At 44.1% G+C, this 27,197-nt stretch overlaps 1 protein-coding gene across 1 annotated transcript in view; it reads left to right on the top strand.

Annotated features, from left to right (window-relative positions):
- emc2 (ER membrane protein complex subunit 2) overlaps positions 1-27,197 on the top strand; it is a 133,856-nt gene that overhangs the window by 18,391 nt on the left and 88,268 nt on the right. Inside the window, exon 3 of the mRNA XM_070889061.1 lies at positions 25,409-25,473. Coding sequence (XP_070745162.1) covers positions 25,409-25,473 — 65 coding nt within the window. The remainder of the gene's footprint in view (positions 1-25,408; positions 25,474-27,197) is intronic.

Here is a 27,197-nt window from a genome sequence, read left to right as displayed (position 1 = left end):
CTATAGCTCCTTTCACGACCTCAGGACATCCTAAAGCGCTTTACAGTCAATGAAGTGCTTTTTGAAGTGTAGTCACTGTTATAATGTAAGAAACATGGCAGCCAATTTGTGCACAGCAAGCTTCCGCAAACAGCAATGACCAGATAATCTTTTTTTTTAGTGCTGTTGGTTGAGGGTTAAATATTGGCCAGGACTCAGGGGAGAACTCCCCTGCTCTTCGAAATAGTTGGCGGGGGATCTTTTACGTCCACCCAAGACGGCAGATGGGGTCTCGGTTTACCATCTCATCCGAAAGATAGCTGGAAATAAAGGTAGCAATGGAGGCCACACCGTGACAGTGAGCATGAACCAGCCATTGACGATCAGTTATGTAGGGCAATGGTCTGTCTTGGTATAGTTTAGCTTTTCTGGATTTTATGTGGATAAAATGCAGGCACCTAAAAAAGTGTGGTTCAACTGAGTTCTGCAACTGTGAACTCACACAGAAGAGTGAATGTGGAATTTTCAAATGTTTTATTTATTTTCAGCTGCGACCCACAGGAAATCCTTGGAAGAGGAAATTCCTTTGCACAATTACATTACCTCATCGTCTGGAGCTTAATTTCATGCATAAGCTTTTGTAGATTAAATAATTGTTTTCTAATAATTTTCATGTCTACATGAGCAAGCTAAACATCTGTAAACCAATTTTCTTTTTGACTCTGGTATGATACTTTATAGCGCCACAATTAAATTAAATGAGGTTGCTGTACGCTTCCAAGGATCATGGCATAATATTTGGTGCTGTTATTTTAGAAAGTAGTCTGTTAGCCTGAAGAAAGGGAAATGCATCTTTGAAAGGACAGATGCTTTCCTTTGCAAGAAATAATATGTTTTACAGGTCTGTATTTTGCAAGAAATTGCAGCTGCACTTGGCTTAATACAGTAGTTCCAAATTTGTTAAAGCTTCTAAGATTGTTTGTGTGGTTGCTCCTCGACAAACTTTACCAACTCCAGCCAAGAAATTATTACACAAAATAGCGCACGGGTGTTGGCAGAAGGCCTCTTTGCTATTTAGTTGGTTGGCTGATTTTAATTTTTTTCTTTAAGGATGTAACTGGATTGCATATTCCTGCCAACGTGCCTCATGTTGGATGTCATTATTTTGTATTGTTTTTCATAGAACACCTTTACTAATATATAGCAAAAGAAGGCACAGTGTACAGCTGTATAATCAATTTATGCAGTTAACTAAAAACAATATAACACCAAAATTACAACAGAGAAACAGGCCTTCAGCCCAACCAGTCCGTGCAAGTGTTTATCCTCCACAGAGGCAGTGTCCTAATCCCATGTACCCACCCTGTTCCCATATAGCTTCATTCCCCTTTCCTTTAACCAACTATCGAACCTGTTCTTAAATGGTGGCAGTGGTTCCTGCTTCAATCACTAACTGCTAGTGCAATCCACAGACTTGCAACTGTCTTCATTCTAGTCCTACTATTACGTGGTCCTGTGTTCCTGCCCTTCCCAGATTTTCCTCACGTGCGTAGTTCCAGCTTTTTCTGACTTTTCTAAAAAGAAATTCTAAAAGTTAATTATAGATGAGCCTTTTCTTCATATATATATATATATATATATATATATAGTTGTCAAATATCAGAATTGTTACATCATGAGACTATCAGAAATAACTTTTGATTCACATTTATCGTCTTTACTCCTTCTTCGTTCAGTCTCAGCTTAGACAGAGTCCGCACTTGGCTTGCTCATTAACTTGTGCACGGATTGCTTTAATCAACTGTCAGAAGGCACACTACTAAGGAAGGTGGATCGTATCTGATTAACCATCAGAATTGGATTAAATAGAGATTGGCTGGAAATGGCCAGCATTTTGTAACTGAAGAGCAGTCATTTTCAATATTGAACTAGATCTCCAGAAATAAGAAAGCAATATTGAAGTTCTGGAGTCCCGGAACTCGTAATCTCATTTGCTGTCGCTTCATTCATTTTTGGTGACAGTACAAGGCAGAGAAGCTGATAATGGAGTACGTTACTTGGGTACCGCATTGTGGCTGAAGTACGTTTTTGTCTGTCGCACTTCCTATGCCACTCTTTGGTATGACGCTGTGTCACTCGTGCAGATTTCTGTACCACAGTTCAGCATGGATGGCTGAAACTTTGTGTTCACTGGTCGATCTCTAATGTTGCAGATGGGCAGTCGAGACCTAACATAACCTTCAGGTGAAGCGGGATTAGATGGCAGGGGATATATCAGCCAGGGTGAGCAGACATCATTTAATTGTCACTTTCTCTAGTTTCGGCTGAGGTCCTGGGAGATGCAGAATTAGGCACTAGAGCACCACCGCTGATAGGAGTGTGATAAGTTTACTGAAGCAGTTTATAAATGTCAACACAAGAATTAATACAGTCCCCGCTGTTTATAGCGGGGGTGTTCATGCAAAACCAATTTTCCGGTGACATGCGATGGCTGGTACGACAGGGCAGGGTTGTGACAGTATATATACTTCAAGTATATATACTTGCGGATCTCACCACCTATACTGCCGTTACAACAACTACGCATTTTATAGTACCTTTAATGTGGTAAAATAGCTAATGGCCACAGGACATTAATCAAGCAAAATTTGACACCAAACCACAAGGAGAGAATAGGACTGGTGCCTAAAAGTTTGGTCAAAGAGGTAGGTTTTGAGGAGCGTCTTAAAGGAGGAGAGAGAGGTAGAGAGGCGCGGAGATTTAAGGAGAGAATTCCACAGCTTAGGGCCTAGGCAGCTGAAAGCGGGATTAAATGACGAGGGATATATCAGCAGGGACGAGCAGACATCATTTCATTATCACTTTCTCTAGTTTAGGCTGAGGTCCTGGGAGATGCAGAATGGTGGGGCGATTAAAATCGGGGATGCGAAAGAGGCCAAAATTAAATAAGCACAGATATCTCAAAGTTGTAGAGCTGGAGGAGGTTACAGAGAGAGGGAGGGGAGATGGAAAGATTTGAAAACAAGGATGCACATTTTAATATTTGTCTCTTGTTGGGAAATTTTATGACGGTGAAAGTTACCAGTTTACTGTCCCACTCCCCTGCCCTTTCCCCATAGCCCTACAATTTTCTTTCCTTTAGATACTTATCCAATTCCTTTTTGAAAGCCATAATTGAATCTGCCTCCACCACCCTTTCAGGCAGTGCGTTCCAAATCCTAACCACTCGCTGTGTAAAAAGTTTTTCCTCTTGTCACCTTTGGTTCTTCTGCCAATCACCTTAAATCTGTGTCCTCTGGTTCTCGACCCTTTCACCAATGGGAACAGTTTCTCTCTAACTATTCTGTCGAGACCTTTCCTCTCAACGTTCTCTGCTCTACGGAGAACAACCCCGACTTCTCTCGTCTATCCACGTAACTGAAGTCCCTCATAAGAACATAAGAAATAGGAGCAGGAATAGGCCATTTGGCCCCTCGAGCCTGCTCCGCCATTTAATAAGATCATGGCTGATCTGTTCATGGACTCAGCTCCACTTCCCATCCCTTGAGCCTTTCTTGTAAATCTTTTCTGCGCCCTCTCCAAGGCCTTCACATTCTTCCGAAAGTGTGTTGCCCAGAATTGGCCACAATACTCCAGTTGAGGCCGAACCAGTGTTTTATAAAGGTTCATCATAACTTCCTTGCTTTTGTACTCTCTGCATCTATTTATGAAGTTCAGGATCCCATAAGCTTTTTTAACTGCTTTCTCAACCTGCACTGCCAACTTCAATGATTTGTGCACAAATACCCCCAGATCTCTCTGTTCATGCACCCCCTTTAGAACTGTACCTTCAGTTTATATTGTGTCTGCTTGCTCTTCCTACCAAAATGTATCATTTCACATTTTTCAGCGTTAAACTTAATCTGCCATGTGTCTGCCCATTCCACCAGCCTGTCTTTCTGTCTTGAAGTCTATCACTATCCTCCTCAATGTTCACTATACTTCCAAGTTTTGTGCCATCTGCAAACTTTGAACTTGTGGTCTGTACACCCAAATCTATGTCATTAATATATATCAAGAAAAGCAGTGGTCCCAGTACAGACCCCTGGGGAACACCACTGTAGACTTTCCTCCAGTCCGAAAAACAACCGTTCACCACTGCTCTCTGCTTCCTGTCACTTAGCCAATTTCATATTCATGCTGCCACTGTCCCTTTTATTCCATGGGCTTCAACTTTGCTGGCAAGCCTCTTGTGTGGCACTTTGTCAAATGCCTTTTGGAAGTCCATGTACACCACGTCAACCATATTGCCCTCATCAAAAAACTCGATCAAGTTAGTTAAACACGATTTGCCTTTAATAAATCTGTGCTGGCTTTCTTAATTAATCCATACTTGTCCAAGTGACTGTTAATTTTGTCCCGGATTATCGTCTAAAAGCTTCCCCAGTACCGAGGTTAAACTGACTAGCCTGTAGTTGCTGAGTTTATTCTTACACCCTTTTTTGAACAAGGGTGTAACATTTGCAGTCCTCTGTAACCACCCGAATATTCAAGGAGGATTGGAAAATTATGGCCAGTACCTCTGCAATTTCCATCTTTACTTCCCTCGCATCCGAGGATGCATCCCATCTTGTCCTGGTGACTTAACTACTTTAAGTACAGCCAGCCTTTCTTGTACCTCCTTTATTAATTTTATCCCATCCAGTATCTCAGCTACCTCTTCCTTCACTATGACTTTGGTAGCATCAAAGGATGTGAAGTAGAAACTCTTCAATTATTCTTCAGGCAGTTTCTCAAAAGTCCAATGTAGCTGGCAATATTTAAGGAATTGTTTACTGCATGTTACATGTAAGACAAAATTTTAACTTCGGAATTTCAAAACAGAATTTTTACAATGGATTTAAATCCTTGCAACATTTCCTTTTATTTAAGTTTAAACTCAAAATCAATCTGTGATTTGAACATTTTAAGAAGTTCTGGATGCACCTTACCATTGTTTAAGTTTGGACAGATTCACACAGTACTATTAGAGAGACATTTGATAAAGAAGAAACGATGCAATTGAAGAAAAATGTGACTGAAGTTTTATGTTACTTGGCTGTAAAAAGTCACACCTTAGACAGTAAATAACTTCTCTCCCATGTTCCATGCAAAGGTTTCTTTGTGTGCTATGTAAGTGAGGTACGTAATGGAATAAATATATTCATCTACCTGCAGGGATATTTTTTCCAGGCGGCACTGAACAAGCACTTACTTCACTGTCTCTAGAGAGATCTCTTGCAGACTTATTCGCAAGTTCTTTCAGCAGAGATATGCCGCTCCCCCACTCGCTCAACCTAGCACCCTCTCCCTCTGTAGTAAAAAAATATCTGACGTACTGTGCGGAGGACACAAAAGAGCCGACAGAGATTATAGACAGGTTAAGTGAGTGGGCAATAAGGTGACAGACGGAGTATAATGTGGAAAATGTGAGATTCACTTTGGTAGGAAGAATAAAAAAAATAGAATATTTTTAAATGGTGAGAAACTATAAAGTGTTGGTGTTCAGAGAGATTTAGGTGTTCTCGTACAGGAAACAGAGTTAGCATGCAGGTACAGCAAGCAATTAGGAGGGCAAATGGCATGTTAATGCAAAGGGGTTGGAGTACAATAGTAAGGAAGTCTTACGACAATTGTACAGGGCTTTGGTGAGATCACACTTGGAGTTCAGTGTGAAATTTTAGTCCCCTTATCTAAGGAAGGATATAAATGCCTTAGAGGTGCTGCAACAAAAGTTCACTAGGTTGATCCCTGGGATGAGAGGGTTGTCCTATGAGGAGAGATTGAGTAAATTGGGCCTATAATCTCTAGAGTTTAGAAGAATGAGAGGTGATCTCATTGAAACATATAAGATTCTGTGTGGGGTTGACAGGATTGATGCTGAGAGGTTGTTTCTCTTGGCTGGAAAGTCTAGAACAAGGGGCCTAGTTACAGGACAATGGGTTGTATGACCCACGCCTGCTCCTAATTCTTATCATTTATGGGATGTGGATGTCATTGGCAAGGCCTATATTTATTGCTCATCCCTAATTGCCCTCAAGAAGGTAGTGGTGAGCCATTATTTCAACGGGCAGTTGAGAATCAACCACATTGCTGTGGGTCTAGAGTCACATATAGGCCAAACTGGGTAAGGATGGCAGATTACCTTCGCTAAAGGACATTAGTGAACCAGATGGGTTTTTACGACAATCCAGTAGTTTTATGGTCACCATTACTGATGTTAGCATTTTAAAAAATTCTAGATTTATTTAAAGTAACTGAATTTAAATTCCCCAGCTGCCGTAGTGGGATTTGAACTGATGTCTCCTGATCATTAGTCCAGGACTCTGGATTACTAGTCCAGTAACTTAACCACTATGCTACTGTACCCCATGTTTTTATGTTCCCATGGACTGTCGAGAAATATATGCTGGTACAGTTCAAATTGGTCAAAAAATGAACAGAGCATCAGTGTAGGTCATGATTTTTTTTGAAAGATAGATTTGTATAGCATCTTTTCCGACCTCAGGACGTCCTAACAACCAATTAATTACTTTTTGAAGTGTAGTCACTGTTGTAATGTAGGAAACGCGGCAGCCAATTTGCGCACAGCAAGATCCCACAAACAGCAATGTGCCAAAATTCGCAGTCTCTACAGTATAATGAGCGCACGCACCCATAGAGGCCCCGCAAGTGCCGGCTCTCGGAGCGCAATGCGCGTGCGCCGAAATCCGGCACTTGCGAACTGTCAATTTCTTTTGATAGTTCCAACGCGTCCCCAGAAGAAAGGCCTTCGCAAGGGGAGATTTGGGCTATTTGCCCAACTCTTGCCCAGCGAATGTCCTTCAAACTCTTACACCTGGTAAAAGATAGAAAAATAAAATGTTATCAATTTTTATATTAAAAACCTTGTCCATTAAGGTAAGTTTATTTTTACCCTTATTAAAACACACACAAAAAATTCAAAAAAATAAATTTTTGTCTAAAACATTTAATTAAATTCAATTTCAATTAATTTTAAATGTGAAGTGTTTTTGTTATTTATTTAAAATATTTAGAAATAGTGATCTCTACAAATGGAACTCACCATTATTGTGAATGGCGCTGCACCATTTTCATTGGTTGGTCCGGCCCATGTGATCCCAGGCTACACATATGCTCCTGGAATATGTGGGCCCCTACACTGAACTGCACAGCTCAGCCTTAGACAGCAAGTCTACATTCCTCTGGGACCACCAGGTATTTTCGTAATTTTGTTTTGGTCGGACGCATCCGCCCGTGGGTGGCCTCTGACCGCAATTTTTGGCCCAATGCGATACATGACCAGATAATCTGTTCTAGTAATTTTGGTTAAGGATAAGGATTGGACAGGACACCGGGAAGAACACCTCTGCTCTACTTCAAAATAGTGCCTTGGAATCTTTTGCAGTCCGCCTGTTTAATGTCTCATCCGAAAGAAAGCACCTTCGACAGCGCAGAGCTCTTTCAGTATTGCCCAGGAGCTTTTAAGAACAAAGTTGATTTATAATGTGTGTGGTGGGTTGACAGTGTTTTGAAAACTGCATGCTGTGTGGGTGTTGTGTTTAAATGAGCTCAAAATGCGGTCATTTATACAATAACTCGCTGATAAGTTGCACATGTTCAGTAGTTAATCAGTGTTACAAATATTGTGTTTATGTACAAGTTTATAGTGTGCAGGAAGTACTTAAATACTCGGTTTTAATCTGTAAATTAAGTTTTGATTACTGTGACTAATTTGGTTCTGATAATAGAACTGAAATTTTTTGACAAAACTGAGGGGTTCTTTCCTGTGTTTTTATTGTGTTTTCTGACAACACCTTCACTGATGTCAAATCCCAACAGATGGTTAAATATGATGGGTTATATCATGCTCACTTGCAATATTATGATCGGTATTTTCTTTTTTGAAATGCTGCTCATTCTAAAGAAAGATGTCATGCGAGTCAATGATAGAGAGATGTGTTAGCCAGTTTCTGCAGTCAGCTCTTGAAGTTAAATCGAAATGTGCGAAGAGTATATTGAACTTTCATGCCAATCCGCTGCTCATGCGTTGTATAGTACCTCTAAAGTACTGTCATATTACAAGTATTATAACAATTTAAAAAGTCTTTTATTGTCCAACACTAATGCAGCTGCCCTTAAAACAACTGCCCAACTTTAGTGTCCGGATTAAATTAAATTGGTAAAATAACAGTGTCTATTAACACGACCAGTGAGTTGGAGGCGGGGCAATACTTATGGCAGGACTCGCAGCAGATTGTCTATTTTTACAGTAAACAGTGACTACTTAACAAGAGTCTCTACAAACTACAACTAACAGAACTCATGACTGAAACAACAGCAACATTTCCCGGTTAAAAACAGGGTCATTTCTCCAGCAAAATGCCATAAATGGAGAATAGTTACATAAAACAAATGTGCGTTAAACTCAATCCCAGTCACTTACTGCAGTGTGGTCTCCACGTGTGATTGAAGGGGGGATCACCCAATCATCTCCATTATTCCCAGCCAGAAAATAATTACTCATGAATATTCTTTTGAATTTTATGATTTAAAAAAAAAGCATGAGCTGTTGTATAATTTAGGAAATACGGCAGCCAATTTGCATACAGCAAGGCATATGTGTTTCTGGTAAGTGTTGGGGCTTTTTCAATCGGTAGCACCGTCTTCTAAGTCATAGGGTTGTGAGTTTAAATCTCTGCGAGCTCAGAATGAAGGCTGATTTCAGTGCTGTAATGAGGGAGTGCTGCATGTCAGAATTGTCCTTCAGAGATAACATTAAAACAAAGCCATGTCTGTCAATGCCAATGATGGATATGAAAGATTGCATAGCACAATATAAAGAAGAATGGATTTGTTCTCTTGACCATGGCGCGATTCCCCACTTGATATCATTAGAAGACAAATTAACTGGTTATTTATCCCATTGCTGTTTGTGGGCTATTGCTTTGTGCGAAATGGCTGCCACGTTCGCCTCCATAAATCGCTGTATTCCAAAAGCAATTTGTTCTGCAGGCGTTATAGAAATGGAAGCATGTTAATTGGGCCATCATTTTTGGGAGCTTGTTTGTATTTTTTGCCTGGTGACACAATGGTGCACCTAACAAGTTATTTTGAATTCCACATTACATTTTATAAATGCTAGGCATTTAAGGGCTAGACTTTCCACTTGAGATCGCTGGGCTAGTGCCCATATATCACCCAAAAAGGCAGACTATTGCCCCTTTCGCTTAAAAAGTGGAAACTTGGGCCGGAAAATTGCCGGCTCAACTTTCGTGTTGATCGAGGTGATCGCCCACACATTGCCCAGTGCAATTTTCGGCACATCGCCCACATTCCTGGGCTGATCGCTCGCCGAGGATATCGCTGGAGAAAAGCTCCTTTTACCTGACGTTCCTCACAGAACTCGGCACTATGGACGCAATTTTGAAAGTCGGAGGAAGTGAGGAGGCTGCTTAAAGAAGGGGCTTATAATTTGTGAGTTATTTAAGGGCCTTTAAGTTACTGATTGATCCACTCACAGTTATATTTATATTTATTTTAGTACAAAGGTCATTTATAGTTATAGTGATAGTGATGGCGTCTGTAGCTTCTCTACCATTACTTGTAAATGCTCACATGCTGGAATCTGAAGTTGGGTTTAGTGAAGGGTTCAGTGAAGAGCCCAATTGAAGAGGTGGCAGACTAATGCGGAGGCGGAGAAGGAGTACGTACAGCCAACGAACTTACAGAGAAAAGCAATCTTACCTCAACTCGTCTGATAACGCGTGCCTTAGGAGGCTGCGCTTCCGAAAGGAGGTCATCGATGAGATATGCCAGCTCATCAAGGCGGATCTGCAGCCTACCAGTACCATCAGGACTGCACTGCCCATTGAGGTAAAGGTTACTTCGGCACTATCCTTCTAAGCATCGGACTCTTTTCAGGCTTCAGCTGGCGACATCTGTGGTATCTCTCAGCACGCCACACACTGCTCTATTCGACAGGTCACTGAAGCCCTTTACGCTCGCTGGATGGACTTTATAAGCTTCCCTATGACCAGGGAGACGCAGACTGTGAGGGCTTTGGGTTTCTTGCAGGGAGCAATAGACTTGCACGTACATCGCCCTGAAAGCACCTTTACAGAACGCGGAGGTGTTTTGTAACCGAAAGGGATTCCACTCCCTGGCTCAAGTTTCGGTCTCCCGCTAGAATGGTGCATATCGGAGAGGCCCGCCTAATTTGTAGAACAAAAATTGCGACGAATACTTACCTCGCGATTCTCCGATATCTGTAGGCCCGTTTCCAGCTCGGCACGGCGCAGCAAGAGTTGCTGGGGGTGGAGCTACAGCCCTGCGCCAAAAACAGTGCCGGTTGCTGCGCAGTAGCTCCTGGCCCTCCCAGCGGTCCTGTCTCCGGGCGACAACCCTATCCCCGGCCGAAGGGACGTCGCCCCTACTCCTGGCCGAGTGGCCTGACACATCTTACCTCGGCGGCGGGGCCCGCCTGCCCGGCATATCGCTGGGGGCAGGCCCCATCCGAAGTCCTCCATGGCGGCTCCCTCCCTCCTGTTCAGACCCCCCCCCCCCAGCTCAGCCCCCCCCCTCCAGTTTAGCCGCTCCTCCCACCCCTCTCCTCCTCCCCCCTCGCCTCTCCTCTCTCTCTTTCCCCCCCCCCCCTCCCCTCCCCCTCATCAGAAACAGAGAGAGACACTGACAGAGACACACACTGGGGGGGGTGTTCCAGCACGCTGTTGGAGGGCTCCCGGTGCTTCAGTAGGTGAGTAGAAAGTTGATTTTTTTATTTATTAATTTTTTAATTTTTTTTTAATTTTTTATTTTTTTTGATTGATTTATTGATTTAATTATCATTTATTATTGATGATGGCTCTTTATTTGTGAAAGTGAAGTGTTTAATACTTATAAACCCCCCTTTCTGCCCCCCCCCCCATCTCTTGTCCCCTACGCTTGATTTCTAAAGTGTAGGCAAAATTTTACTGAGCGTACAAAAATCTACACTTACTCCATTCTAAGTTAGTTTGGAGTAAGTTTTTGCTGCCTAAATGTGCAAAACAGGCGTAAGTGGCTGGACACGCCTCCTTTTGGGGAAAAAAAATCTGTTCTAAAATGAAACTATTCTAACTAACTAGAACTGGAACAAACTAACTGCCGAGAATTGCAATTTCTAAGGTGCTCTATTCTAAACTAGTTGCTCCAAAAAAATAGGAGCAACTCAGGCCGAAACTTGAGCCCCCTGAATGTGCAGCTCGTTGTCGACCGCAACGAAATAATCATGGCAGTTAATGCTAAGTTTCCAAGCATCATCCATGATGTGCACATCCTTTATGAGAGCGCTGTCTCTGACTTGTTTAACAGTCAGCGACAAGGTCATGGTTGGATGCTGGGGGATAAAGGATATGGCCTTGCAAGTTGTCTCATGACCCCTCCTGCGTAATCCCCAGACGGAAGCATTACAAAGAAAGCCACACAGCTACACGCAATATCGTCGAAAAGACAATTGGAGTGGGACCACTCTGGAGGTAGCCTGCAATACCACCCTGACCAGGTCACTGAGTTTATTGTGGTGTGCTGCATGTTGCATAACCTAGCTATAAGGAGAGGACAACAATTGCCAGATGGGACTGCCAGTCCACCTCAGGAGAGATTGGAGGCGGAAGAGGCAGATGAGGAGGAGGAGGCTGGTGAGGACCTCGAGGAGGACAATCAGCCTGGCGATGAATCCATGGTCCCCACCCCCCCTGCCCCGCAAGACTGGAAAAACCTCGTGGGTGTTACGCGGCTGCAAAGCTGTTATGCCAGCAGCTCATAAATGAACGCTTTGCATGAATTGGGACAGTTACGGTTACGGGAAGACAACAGTTGCATTTGTGTTATGTTTCATCCTTGTCTGGTCTGACCTGGCCATTGTTTTATAAAAGTTGCATTCATGTTTTACCTTAATTTTCGTTATTAGAAGACACTGCACAGCAATTGTAAAGTGAAATAATGTTTTTTATTGAATTACAAAATGTATTAATTATTTCAATGTAGCACCCACCCACCCCCCAACCCACACTCCAGCAGTGAACCAACAATAAAAACATCAACAATATAACAAAGTAGCCCCCTCCCTACCTGCGGCCACGTTTCCCTCCAGGTTCTGTCTCCCCGCCCCATGTCTTAACCCCACCCACCCATTTTGGTCCCTGGGTACCGCGACGAGTCTGGCTTGCAGCGGGCGACCGCAAGACTTCCAGCCGCAGGGCGGGGGAGGTGATGGTGGCGCGATCAGCTCTCGGGCGGGGGGAGATGAAGCTGGAGAATCGCCTTCCGAGTCAGAAGGAAGTGCTTCCTCCTGACTCGCTTGTGTGCTGATGGTATGTCGGATGACGGTACCTTGAGGTTCAGTGCCGTGTCCGGCCACTACCGCATGCTGCAAGGCATCAACGGAGGCGGTCGTAGCACGCATCTCTCGGATCATCTGCATATCCTCCGAATTGTGAACTGATGACCGAGACATGTCCCTCGTGAATACCACGAACGCCTGGAGTAGCTCGCGACTTATCACGACACTCTCCATGCACAGTCTGGTCAAGCCCTCGATCCAGTTGGCCAGAGGAAGCGTGTGCTGACCTCGCTGACCCAACCTCCGTAGGGTCGGCGTGAGCACTAAACGCCTTAGCTGCACGCCGCTTAGTTCCGCTACATCTTCTGTCGAACGCGACGTTGTGGCCACAGGTACATCAATTTCAGGCATGGGGATGGTAGGGGCCTCCTCCTCGGAGTCCTCCTCCTCAGGGTCGCTACTCTCTTCATCCTCCCTCCCGTGGTGATGACCACCTGCATCTGGAGGGGGAGGGGTTCCGGTCGCACCTTCGCCTCACTGCACATGGGTGTTGGTGGACCTGCAAAACACAATTGAGCTTATTCGAATGGAAGGGTACACATTCTTGCGCTGCGTTGCGCTGGCATATGAAGGAGGAGCAGCACTACTGCAATAAATGAGACCAAGAGACGTTACATAACAACGCATCACACGGTACATATGGTGGTAAATCCAAGTTGAAATTCAGTGACCCAGAGAGCTGTGGAGCCTGGAGCAGTCGAAGAAAGACAGAATGATAAGGGAGTCAATGTTTATGGGGAGCGGACAGAGCAGGGGAGAGATGGCCAGATCGCCTGCTCCTGCTCTTATCTCTTATGTTGTCAACCTAAGAGTAGCACAGAGGCTGCATGGGAATCAGGATAGCTGCATGCATAACGTGACGACATTCTAATATAATGAAATAACGTTACATTACTTTAACACTGCTTGATGCATTACTCACGTGACTCAAGCGAGGGCTCTGCCTCACCACGGGTGGCCGACCGAGTGTGGCCTTCCATCAGTGCCGCAGCGCGTTCCTCCAACTCGGGGAGGGTTATGAGCTGTGCAGGGCCTCCTCCGGCTCGCCTGCATTTGGCACGATTCTTCACTAACTTCTTCTGCAAACGTGAAAAGAGCATGGCATAAGCTAATTGAGTAGGTACTATCATGGAAAGACAGCAGTCGCCGTTATATGCTAATAGGGTCTTATCCACAATTGATGCACGGTTTTCACAAAGATCGTGTTTAGGAGCTAATGCTTGTCACAAACATCTCGATGACAATCTCCATTGAGGGGCCACCGGGGGTACTGGGAATCAGGATAGCGGCAATGACGGGAGCTAGTGTCCCAGGGCAGACAGTGAGCAAGGCAGCTCTCCCCCAGTCCATGCTGGGTCACTGTGTTAAGTAACAGCAGCCAGAGAGACTTAAAAAGGGCACAGGTTCATAGCCCTGTCCAGATCTTAGCTGGGAATATATGTAAGAATAACCAGCTTAATTTGACTCCTGGATATTTATAACTATTACAATTTTGCATCATTACAATATAAAATCTATTCTTACTCTTGCCGAAGCCACCGGCTGTTCCTGCACTTCCGGCACTGGTTGATCCCCTGGCTTCATGGGACGCCGACGAAACAACGTCGGCGATCTCGCACCAGATTTTCTGATACACCCGGGGTGGGGCTTTCCCACGCCCACCCCGGGTTAATTGGGCCCACCGGGAGTGAACCTCCTGTATCGCTGGACCCATTTCACATCGTCCCCAAAAAAAGCCGAAAGTCACGCTCCCAAAAATGGACAATGTTCCAGCGATCATGAAGGCTGAAACATCACCAAGGTTGGAACATCGCCCATTTTTTGGGCACTAGCGATCTGAGTGGAAAGTCTAGCCCAAGATTACACACACACGCATGGACAAATATATGTGCGAACAGGTACACGTGCAGAGACACACATGCAGAGACGCGCGCACATGTAGACGCCCACAGATACACACAGCCGCGCAGACGCACATGCCAGAAACGTGCATACATCCATCCGCGTGTGAATTTTATGTAATTTTCCTTGCATGTTTTCATTGAGCATTTGTAGGGCATTCGATTACAGTTTATTCAGAAAAATGGGCAGTCATGTTTTTGTGATTCACAATACAAAGTGAGATCCTTGGACTAAAACCAGAACTTGCCTTATTTGGTCAGTGTAAACGAGTTGCTTTTGTCATGAGGAGTTTTCCCGATCATTGAGCCTATCACAAATGTTATATTTCTACTGGATTGGTGGGCTAACTGCTCAGGGATAATGGCAAATTTTACATTGGAAATAGCAGAAAGGAGGATGCATGATTGCTCCGCTAGCAATAACAACAACTTGCATTTACGTAGCGCCTTTAACGCAGTAAAATGTCCCAAGGCGCTTCACAGAAGCGTTATCAGGCAAAACTTGACACTGAGCCACATAAGGAGACATCAGGACAGGTTATCAAAAGCTTGGTCCAAAAGGTTTTTAAGGAGCGTTTTAAAGGAGGAGAGAGAGAGGTGGAGAGGTTGAGAGAGAGAGGTGGAGAGGTTTAGAGAGGGAATTCCGGAGCTTAGGGCCCAGACAGCTGAAGGCATGGCCGCCATTGTTGGAGTGATCTTGGGGATGCACAAGAGGCAAGAGTGCAGAGATCTTGGAGGGTTGTAGACAGTATTCCCACACTTTTTGGGGGGGGGGGTGCGGCCTCTTCGCAGTTTCGCGCATGTGTGAAATTTAACATTGAAAAAGCTGATCCTGCCCGGGCTGTGCTGGACTGGCAGAGAGGTAATGGAAGGATTTGAATACGAGGATGAGAATTTTAAAATTGAGGCATGGGTGAGAGTTAGGAAACGGGTAGCAGAGCACGTTAACAATTCCAACATTTGTGACTTGGAACAATGAGTGCTGTAAGTGGAGTGGGGGGGGGGGTGGGGGGTCATTCTGACCTACTGAAGCTCATGGTCTACAGGGCTGTTGTGATACCCACCATCCTGTATGGCTCACAGACGTGGACCATATACAGTAGACACCTCAAATCGCTGGAGAAATACCACCAACGTTGTCTCCGCAAGATCCTGAGATCCTGCAAATCTCCTGGGAGGACCGACGCACCAATATTAGCATCCTCGACCAGGCCAACAACCCCAGCATCGAAGCATTGACCACACTCGACCAGCTCCATTGGGCGGGCCACATTGTTCGCATACCTGACACAAGACTCCCAAAGCAAACGCTCTATTTGGAACTCCTACACAGCAAGCGAGCCTAAGATGGGCAGAAGAAACATTTCAAGGACACCCTCAAAACCTCCTTGATGAAATGCAACATCCCCACCTGGGAGTCCCTGGCCAAAGATCGCCCTAAATAGAGGAAGTGCATCCGGGAGGGCGCTGAGCACCTCGAGTCTCATTGCCGAGAGCATGCAGAAAACAAGCGCAAACCAGTCCCACCCACCCTTTCCTTCAACGACTGCCTGTCCCACCTGTGACAGACTGCAATTCCTGTATTGGAGTGTTCAGTCACCTCAGGACTCATTTTTTTTTTTAAAGAGTGGAAGCAAGTCTTCCTCGATTTCGAGGGACAGCCTATGGTGATGACATTGGGAAGCACAAACATCAACCTGTTACTGTCTGCCCAGAGGTTATCCCACAATCAAGAGTAATGTGATAACTGGCCCACAACTAACCGAGCCCTCATGAGTAGAGTGTGTTGCACTCTAAATCTGTGGGCAGCGCATCAAATCCAATTGCAGTGTGTTAATATCCAATTGCACAGTTCTAATTGGCTGAAGTGAGCAACTTAATCATACTGACTGGCTGAAGTCTGGATCCCAAAGCCTGAAATTTAAATTGATTACATCACTGAGTTCACTTACAAAATGGTTCTAGCTATCATTTTTATTTCTAACGCAGCTGAATGAACGTCACTAAAAAGAACCCATAATCCCCTGAAAAAAATTCAACATATCCCCACAGTTCCTGCTATCATATTCCATACCAATACATTATCCTTTACAGATACCCACATGCATCTTGGGGACCTGGGACTTGCTTTCTCTTGTCCTCAGCTTCATTGCTTAACCTTAGCTCTCAAACCCATTTCTCTCCTTGACAATTATGCAAGGCACAGGAAGGCACATATACAATGTTACACAATTCATATTTATCTTTTTCTGCATTTCACTTCTTCCCACTCACACTCCTGAAGTATCAGCTCCCGACTCACTTCTCCTGATCCGCTTCCTTTCCCTTCCATCTACATAACAGTTTCAGAGCTCTTTGCCCCCACAAAGAGGCCTAGTCGCCAACCTCATCCTGCCAAAAACACGCAAAGAAAAAAATAAAAGCAGCGAAAAGGAAATGAAGATAAACTCCCAACAGAGCAAGACAGTGAAGGTAAGGAGGTCGGACAAAAAAACTGGAAGACAGGACAAATCAGCAAGAATACAGATAGATTAAACTTAATCTGCAAAGTCACTGGGGAAGGAACCCAGGCTCTGGCCCCTACTGTCAGCTGCACTCTTGCACCATCCCCACTCTGAGCCAGGTCACAGTCCTGTAGTTTTCTTTTTCATTCTCTTTCTCTCTCTCTCTCTGGGTCTCTCGGTCTCTCTCAAGGGCAGCGGAGCATCTGGGATCTCTGTGAATGACGGGGCCAACAGTCTTATCTCCTTAACCAATGAGATTTAAGGATTAAGAAAGAAACAGGAATGTGGATAAGGAAATTGAATGAATTCGAGTCAAATCAGGTACAGAAAGATGGATAAAGAAAGGGAAAGCAAGATTGGATTAAGAGAGAGAAAAAGAGACAAAGGAAAAGTAAGAAAATAATTTAAAAAAAATTAAATTGAGTAACTGCAGGAATGAGACTCCACAATTTCAATTGTTCACTTTCTGGGCTGGAGAGGTTGAGTGGCATTGCAGGAGCATAAATCTCCTCATTAAAAGGGTACTTGCACCATTAAGTAACAGTTCTAACTTTCGGTGGTGAGCGTAATGGGGAATTAATGCTTGAATGCAGCAATTTCTTGAAACTCATGGGGAGGTTCAGGGCGAGCTGTTGTTTTCATGAGGCTGATGGCGGAGCGGCGCAAATTGTCCAGCGATTCACAACTCATAGGGATTCTTCCTCGCCAGAGGTTGATAGACGATTTACACATTAGTAATGCCAAGTGCCATTAAACTCATCGTTATATTGGAAACAAAATCTGGCCCAATAGCTCGCTATTCTTTGTTAGTGCAGGTCAACATAATTGTACACACTTGTGACAGAGATACTAATTTCCAAAACCTATGAGACAGTGAAGGGAGGAGAAAGGCACGGATAGTTCTTTTTTCTCATTCTAATTTGATTCTTTCTAAAGTTGAATTTTGAAAGCAAGCAAAACCTCTGAGGGAAACCGAGGAAGAGAAGGGTGGAGAGAGAAGAGGAAGGAAGAAAGCAGTTAAGAGTAAGGGAGGCTCTGGCCTCATGACACCTTTTGGGGAATTGAGTTGGAGCAGATGGAAAGTTAAGGGTGAAGTGAATGATGGAGAAAAGGGGGGTGGGGAGAGGGGATAGGTACAGATGTTGAGCAGGTAGTGGGAATAGGAAGTGGGGGTGGGGAGAGGGGGTAGGTACAGATGTTGAGCAGGTAGTGGGAATAGGAAGTGGGGATGGGAGTGAGGAGGCAGCAGGAAGAATAATGGGTAGTGAGAAAGTCATGGGGTAGAGGATGCAATGGGAGGGACAACACTCGTGAAGGAAGCACTCGCCTTATGGGGAGGAAGCCACCGAGGGTCACAATGTCCCTGACAAACTCATCCAAATGCAACCTCCTTTCCATTCTCTGGCATCATGCATGACCACCCACCAGCCAGAAGACACGAAAATGACAACGTAAAGGAAAAAGAGTTAAGGGAAGCTAAGACAAAGAGAAGAGAAAGGGAACAGAAGAGGAGAGACTGAGAGATACAGCAACACAAAGACATCAGAGACTGATCAAAGAATGACCATGTTCTCTGAGTTGCTGTGTGCTCTGCCCCAGAGAGTAACCAGTTGTAAACACTTAAACCAACGTAACGAACAAGAGTGTAGCTATGAACCCTGACCCACCTACTCTGTCAAGAAGAGAGAACATCTTGAAGGGCAGTGACAATAATTGTAACTCGCAAATACTTCTTTGGATTGCTAGCCAATAAATCAGTACATTCTCTCCTGCCCCAGTATCGGTGTTTCTTCAGCAAAAATTGATGGATGCAGGCAGTTTCAAAAATTAATTTGTCAGACTACGCAAAGAATTGATGACATGAATGAGTTACTTTACCTTTACTAGTAAGCTGACCATTAGAAAGCTCATGCAATTCTCCATCATATCTCATTCAAAACTCTATTGGCCTCCCCTCTACTCCAAAGTATTTGCAATAGTTGTACTAGAGTTTAATGTAAAATGATCACAGGTTTTGAGACACTTCAACTTTTAATCAATTATTAATTTTGGCATTCTTCTAATGAATCATTCAACTATTGACAGCACAAGAGGAAGTAATTTGGCTCATAGTATCCACACCTGGTTTTTTACTAGCGTGCAAGAGAGAATTGGATAATTATTTGAAGCAGAGGACGACACAGGTCTGGGGGAGAGTGTAGGGCAGCGGGATTAGTTTTGGTTTCCTCTATCAAAGACCTAGCCGAAAATTTAATTTATGTGAACAGGCAGGCGGCGTCATTGGTTAAACGCCTCATCTGAAACATGGCATCTCCAACAGTGCAGGACTCCCATAGCACTTCATTATCAGCCTGGAGTGGGTCTTGAACCCTCAACTTTGTGACTCAGAGCTCCGAGTGTTACCTTTGAGCCAAACCAATACTTATCATCTAGTGTTAGTCTAGACCAGGAAGGTCACTTTTCTGATATGTGCACAGTTACGTGATGATCGATGGGGCAGCGGTGGAGGTAGCCTTCACCTATCGAAGGAAAGTGATTGGTGAGAATCACAGCAAGCGCTTCTCCTGCCCTCACCTGATAACCATGTGCCTTCCTGCAGAGTTCAGTGGATAGAGCTCAAGAGTGGGAATCCCTAGCTGATTTTTTTTCCCCCACCACCTAGCTTTGGGATACTTGGGCTAATTTTCTTGACTTCACTGTTAAGAATATAGGAACTGAGATGAAGTTGACCAAGATCCATCTAGTTCGCCTTCTACCATCCTGGTAGTCACATGATACAACGATAATGGAGTTGTTGACTAATCGTAGCAATCAATTTCTATCAATTAGACTACAACAGACCCAGAGATGAGGTGAGGGAAACCCCCAGTAATGGAGAGCTTTGGAAACCATTGTTTCAAAGTTATTTGTTCCTCTCGAGCATGCTGCACTAACCACCCGTCATGTCTCTAATTACTCATATACTGGAGCACAAAATGTTACTTGGTGGAATAAATCTATCTGATTTGCAAATGAATTAATCAATAAAATCTGCTTATACCATCTCCCTGGGGAGTCTGTTCTATATATAGATGGACCACTAGCTCATTGAACTATTGTTTCTGCAGATTAGTTTTGAATTTACCTCTCCAAGCACAGGCCTATCCTCTGGTTCTACTGGTCTGGATAAATTGAAACAGATTATTATGGTCTACATTATCCAGTCCCTTTAGAATCCTAAAAACAGTAATTGTATCACTTCTCAACCTGCTCTTTTCCAGTGAGAATATGCCCAATTTACATAGTCGCTTCTCATAATCAGTCCCTCCATCCCCACAATCATTTCTATGCATAGTACTTTCTTGCCATTTAGGAAATAGTCCCTTCCTGCATTTTCTTTGTCCCCGTGTGAAGAACTTTGCATTTCTCTGCTTTGAATTTCATCTGCATGTGTCTGCCCAATTCCCAAGTCTGTTCAAATCCACCCATATTCTGCAGCATGAGCTGAGATGGGATTACTCAACACAGAGCAGGAATCAAACCCAGTCTATCTTTAATCTGAACCGCTTGGCGTCCCACCATGCAGTGCATTTACCAACGCACCACCTCTGTTCTCCTTGGAGTTTCTTGCTTTTCCACATATCTTGGGGTCTTGCACAGATTGGCATTCTGCACACTGTACGATAAGAGACACAAGGACTGACCCAGGGAGACACTGAGCCACAACTGTGCTGTTGGAATTAATACTGCCGCTGAGACTTCTCTTTGTTAATTTCTACATAATTTATTATCCAGTTTAAAAGCATATTTAACATAGGAGCTTTCACTTAAGTTATAATTATCCTGAAGAATATCATGCTTTCTGCAGCTCAAGACCTATACTTATCCACCAACTCGTTTCCATCAAAGATTCTCAATAAATTTATCAGTAACAACATGCCTTTCATACACTCAGCTTTAGATTTAGTGCTATTTTAGTGGATCTTGAATTGCATATTTTGTAATGGACTCCAATATTACTCCCACTCTGGATTTCAATAAGGAGGCCTCTAATTTCCAGGATTGCACTTGTGATCTTGTATATTAGAGCTGCTTCAATTGTATCCCAGCCCCTTGGGTTATGTGCCCATTTAAAATTTATACCACATCAGGCCTCTTACTGTGATCGCCAACCTTCCATTAGCACTGTTGCCTGAAATGGGGCATTCCAATTGTTTCAGAACAATTATTCACAACAATGCAACCTATAGGCTGATATTTCAGTGCAGTACTGAGGGAGTGCTGCACTGTCGGAGGGGCTGTCTTTCGAATGAGATGTTAAACTAAGGCCCTGTCTGCCCTTTCCGGTTGATGTAAAAGATCCCATGGTACGATTTCTAAGAAGAGCAGGGAAGTTCTCCGTAGTGTACTGGCCAATATTTATTCCTCAACTATCACCAAAAACAACTAAAAACAGAAAATGCTGGAAAACACCCCAACTCATGCAGCACCTGTGGAGAGAGAAACAGAGTTAAGGTTAGAGGTCAATGACCTTTTATCAGGACACCATAAACGGATTATCTGGTCATTATCACATTGTTGTTCATGGGACCTTGCTGTGCGCAAATTGGCTGCCTTGTTTCCAACATTGCAACAGTGACTATACTTCAAAAATACTTCATTGGCTGTAAAGAGCTTTAGGATGACCTGAGTTCCTGAAAGGTGCTAGAGAAATGCAAGTTCTTTCTTTCTCTTGCATTTAAACAGCCAACATGATTCTTCTTCATCATCATCATCATCGGTACTCCCTCGAAATCGAGGAAGATTTGCTTCCACTCTAAGGTGGCTGTACAGTCCAATACGGGAATTACAGTCTCTGTCACAGGTGGCACAGACAGCCGTTGAAGAAAAGTGTGGGGGGGGAGTCTGGTTTGCCGCTGTCTGCGCTTGGTTTCTGCATGCTCTCGGCGACGAGACTTGGTGCTCAGCGCCCTCCCGGATGCTCTCCCTCCACTTAGGGCGGTCTTGGGCCAGGGATTCCCAGGTGAAGGTGGGGATGTTGCACTTAATCAAGGAGGCTTTGAGGGTGTCCTTGAAACATTTCCTCCGCCCACCTGGGGCTCGCTTGTCATGTAGGAGTTCCGAGTAGAGAGCTTGCTTTGGGAGTCTTGTGTCGGGCGTGCGGACGACGTGGCTCGCCAAACTGAGCTGGTCGCATGTGGTCAGTGCTTCGATGCTGGGGATGTTGGACTGATCGAGAACAGTGACGTTAGTGCGTTTATTCTCCCAGTGGATTTGCAGGATCTTGCGGAGGCAGCGCTGGTGGTATTTCTCCAGCGCTTTGATGTGTCTACTGTATATGGTCTATGTCTCTGAGCCATATAGGAGGGCGGGTATCACTACTGCCCTGTAGACCATTAACTTGGTGCTAGATTTGAAGTTCTGGTCTTCAAGCACTCTCTTCCTCAGGCGACCGAAGGCTGCGCTGGCAGACTGGAAGCGGCGTTGGACCTTGTCGTCGATGTCTGCCCTTGCTGATAGGCTCCCGAGGTATGGAAAATGGTCCACGTTGTCCAAGGCCGCACCGTAGATTTTGATGACCGGTGGGCAGTGCTGTGTGGCGGGGTCAGGTTGGTGGAGGACCTTTGTCTTACGGATGTTTAGTGTAAGGCCCATGTTTTTGTATGCCTCAGTGAAGATGTTGACAATGGCTTGGAGTTCAGCCTCTGTACGCAGATGTAAGCGTCGTCCGCGTACTGTGGTTCGATGACCGAGGATGAGACGACCTTGGAACTAGCCTTGAAGCGACGAAGGTTGAACAGGTTCCCATTGCTTCTATAGTTTAGTTCCATGACTCAGTTAATTGTTGGTAAACCACTGGTCCTCATCCTTTGTTTCATACATACTTTGAAGCTTTCCACTTTCTGATGCAGTGTTCTGCAGTGACGACCTCATTTGTGCCTCAGTCTGCTGTCACTGCTTTCAATACCACATTAGCTTCATTGTGTTAAAGAAATATTGTATATTGTGTAAAGCATCATGGATTGTACAGTCAGTGTAAAGTGGTAATTTAATCTCGTGTTCAGATGACTTTCATAACTATTTGAGATTTTCTTTCTTGGTTTTTAATGTCCACTGAAACCCCAGGGTAAACTAGAGCCTTGTTACTCACTTCTGACCATATAATTCTGTGCCCAGTGTATTTAAGTAATAATGGCTAAGTGCCTGCCCCCTCTTGAAAATTGATAATAAACAGATCAGACTGAAGGATGAAGCTGCCAGCTGAGACTTTCCACCCTCTGATCCCTAGCTCCTACAGCCACGACCTTATCTTTTAGTAGCTTTCAAAAATTATTGACTGTCTTTAACAGTAGCAGAAGCTCTTCCTTGCCGCTGATGCACTGAATCGGGTGACATCCCATCGTGTGTCAATATGTCTCGGATGAATATTTTCAACCAGCCATGAGCACGTGTGAGGTCTGTGTGGAATCCACAGCATCAATGAGAGGCCCTTTCTTAACGCTCCTTCAAATCCTCCAGCACACCCTCCCCCTCTCCCCTTCTTCCCCCCACTCCGCCTCTCCCCCATCCGTCTCTCCCACCCCCCCCCCCCCCCCCGTGTCTCTCTCTCTCTTTTCCTCTTACCCCCCCCCCCCAATGTCTCTTTCTCTCCGTGTTTGTGTCTCTCTTTCTGTCCGTCTCTCCTTCTCTCTGTCTCTCTCTTGCTCTCTGTCTCTGACTCTCTCTGTCTCCAGTCTCATTATTTTTAATTGTCGGGGTTTTAAAAGATCCTACCTTTGACATAATGATTCATTGTCCATACTGGGGAGCAGATTACTGGAATCAATAATCTGATCAGGATTGTAAATAAAAATTACAAGTCATGAGGGCTCCCAGAGTGAAGCACGACATAGATCAGAGGAAATGACTGTGCTTTTCACTTAGCTATTTTAAATGATACCTACTTCGTCACTAAGACCAGCTGTTTAAGCATCAATCTTTTCTGTGCTTTTGGTGAGAAGATATGTTGAATAACGCCCATTTGTATAATATTTCTTTTTTTTAAAAAAAAGTTCAAGCTTTAACTTGTGTGATGAGTTTGATAAGAGGCTAGTCTAGGTTCTTAATCTAATCGTTAACTGTACTCTTTAAGATGCTTCCTTCAGTATTTTCTAACAATTTATTAAGTTTATTCTCTAAGTAGGATGTACACACTACATCTGAATGTGTAAACCTAAATTCCTGTGGAAAACATGCCGTCCCAGCCATGTATATCCACACTGTACTTGGATACAGTATCTAGCCAATTGTAATTGTTATGTTTTTAAATGCTATTGAGTTAGGTATTAGGCAGGTTAATTGACGGACAAAACCAGAAGTCTTTCCGGGTCTTGATACACTATCAGTTAAGTTCATTATTGCTATTAATTATAGCCTTTACATATTTTGAAGTAAGCATTTTTGTCTTTTGTTTCTTTTCTGTTTGCTGTAGGAACTATGTACTGAAAATGGGGTGGGGGAGACAGTCACATTTTATACTTGGCGGTGGGACCTACAGTTTATACAACAGACACGGATAATTGCCAACTTGTGAATTGGTTACAGCGATCCTGTGACTGAGTGTATGAGTTATTTTTTTCATAACTCCACGCCCTAACTCCTGAGGTCCAGCTCTGTGAAAATATTATTGTCCAAAATAGTTTTTTTTTAAAGCATTGAACCAGTCAGTGTTGTCGATTCTACATCAGGAAGTTGTGTAGAAATACTGTTGCTCCTTTTACATTACAACACTGATGTCAATAGCAGCCCCACAATGTAAAGCAGACCACACTGCCTCTGGTGGTAAACACAGGCACAAGCACACAGACACGCAGTCGCAATAACCATAGCTTACATTAAATTGAGTGATTTTTACACATCACTCTCTCCAATAAGAGTAGTGTATTGCTGTCATTTTTAATACAGCAATTATTCCGCGTGGAAGGTTGAACAAAAGACCCAAGATAAAATCTTATTGTGGAGCACCCTTGTTTTTCTACTCTAATTCAGTAATTGTTATCTGCACAGTAGCAGTTTTGTTTGATCTGTGGCCTCTTAAATTATTTTTTCATATTTTGGAAATATTGCAGTGTCAAGGCATTTGCTAAAGATTAGAGTTGGGCGGTACTTCAAAGCAAATCGAATAATTTTAGCTGTCCTGACATGGAACAAGAGATTATAATGTTTTGCATTCATAAATTACCTGGAAAGTATTTTGTGGCACTCTATTAATTCCAGACATCCTTTAAATGAATCTCTGTCTGCCTCTCCCCCTTCTTTCTTCCGTTCTCTCTTTTCTCTCTCTCGTCTCTCTCTCTCTCTTGTTTCTCTCTCTCTCGCCTTCTCTGTCTTTTTCTCCCTCCCTCTCTCCATCACTTTTTCTCCTCTCCCTCGCTCTCTTTCTCTCCTTTTTTTGTTCCCCCTCTCTGTCTCTCTTTCATTTTTTTCTCTCTCTCTGTCTCTCTCTCATTCTCTATTCTTATATGGACAATGTGATTTCTGCTGACTGTTTACAGTGTAATTTTATTTTAAAGATGCAAACAACAACAGCTTATTAAAGCATGTGTGTGTTTTTTAAGTGATGTGGTGATTTTTCTCTCTTGTGTTTAAATTTCTCCTTCATTCAGTTTGGGTAATTTATGAACAAGTGATGGTTGCTGCCCTCGACTGCAGTCGTGATGACTTAGCAATGGTAGGTACCGATACCATTTAGAGACCTTTTCCCAGTTGTGTTTCAGTGCTATTTTAAGCTTTGAATTTGACATGTACACTGAGTCATTAAATTCACTGAAATGCATGTTATTTAAGAGACCAAATGTTGCTTTGATTCCTACCATGCACAGCGTTTTCCACTACTTCATGCCTAGCTGGATTATGTACACTTGAAGATATAACCCAGTGTATAAATGTAAAGTAAAAACATAAAATGCTGGAAGTTCAGAAGCTGTGTGTTACCAGTGTTAGCTCAGCAGTGCGAGCTGACTGGAGCTTGGTGACCAATGCTCACTGACCAGTGCGAACTGACTGGAGCTCACTGACCAATGCTCACTGACCAGTACGAATTGACTGAAGCTCACTGACCAATGCTCACTGACCAGTGCGAATTGACTGAAGCTCACTGACCAATGCTCACTGACCAGTACGAATTGACTGAAGCTCACTGACCAATGCTCACTGACCAGTGCGAGCTGACTGGAGCTCACTGACCAGTGCGAGCTGACTGGAGCCAGCTAACCAATGCTCACTGACCAGTACGAACTGACTGAAGCTCACTGACCAGTGCAAACTGACTGGAGCTAACTGACCAGTGCAAGCTGACTGGAGCTCACTGACCAGTGCGAACTGACTGAAGCTCACTGACCAGTGCGAGCTGACTGGAGCCAGCTAACCAATGCTCACTGACCAGTGCGAACTGACTGAAGCTCACTGACTAATGCTCACTGACCAGTGCGAACTGACTGAAGCTCACTGACCAGTGCGAGCTGACTGGAGCCAGCTAACCAATGCTCACTGACCAGTGCGAACTGACTGAAGCTCACTGACTAATGCTCACTGACTAATGCTCACTGACCAGTGCGAGCTGACTGGAGCTCACTGACCAATGCTCACTGACCAGTGTGAGCTGACTGGAGCTAACTGACTGAAGCTCACTGACCAGTGCGAACTGACTGAAGCTCACTGACCAATGCTCACTGACCAGTGCGAACTGACTGAAGCTCACTGACCAATGCTCACTGACCAGTGCGAACTGACTGAAGCTCACTGACCAATGCTCACTGACCAGTGCGAACTGACTGGAGCCAGCTGGCCAATGCTGGCTGACCAGTGCCAGCTGACTAAAGCTAACTGACCAATGCTCGCTGTCCGTTGCGAGCTGACTGGAACCAGCTGACCAATGCTCGCTGGGTGGTGCTTCAAAGCAAATCGAATAATTTTAGCTTTCCTGACATGGAACAAGAGATTATAATGTTTCTGCATTCATAAATTACCTGGAAAGTATTTTGAGGCACTCTATTAATTCCAGACATCCTTTAAAGGGGAGGTGCAACGAGACCTGGGTGTCATGGTACATCAGTCATTGAAAGTTGGCATGCAGGTACAGCAGGCGTTGAAGAAGGCAAATGGTGTGTTGGCCTTCATAGCTAGGGGATTTGAGTACAGGAGCAGGAAGGTCTTACTGCAGTTGTATAGGGCCTTGGGAGGCCTCACCTGGAATAGCGTGTTCAGTTTTGGTCTCCTAATCTGAGGAAGGACGTTCTTGCTATTGGAGTGCAGCGAAGGTTCACCAGATTGATTCCCGTGATGGCAAGACTGACATATGAGGAGAGGCTGGATCAACTGGGCCTTTATACATTGGAGTTTAGAAGGATGAGAGGGGATCTCATAGAAACATATAAGATTCTGACGAGACGGGAC

The sequence above is a fragment of the Pristiophorus japonicus genome, chromosome 1, assembly GCF_044704955.1.
Source record: "Pristiophorus japonicus isolate sPriJap1 chromosome 1, sPriJap1.hap1, whole genome shotgun sequence".
NCBI classification, from domain to species: Eukaryota; Metazoa; Chordata; class Chondrichthyes; family Pristiophoridae; genus Pristiophorus; species Pristiophorus japonicus.
Note: the sequence above shows the minus strand (reverse complement) of the source record. Positions and strands in the feature narration are given on the sequence as shown.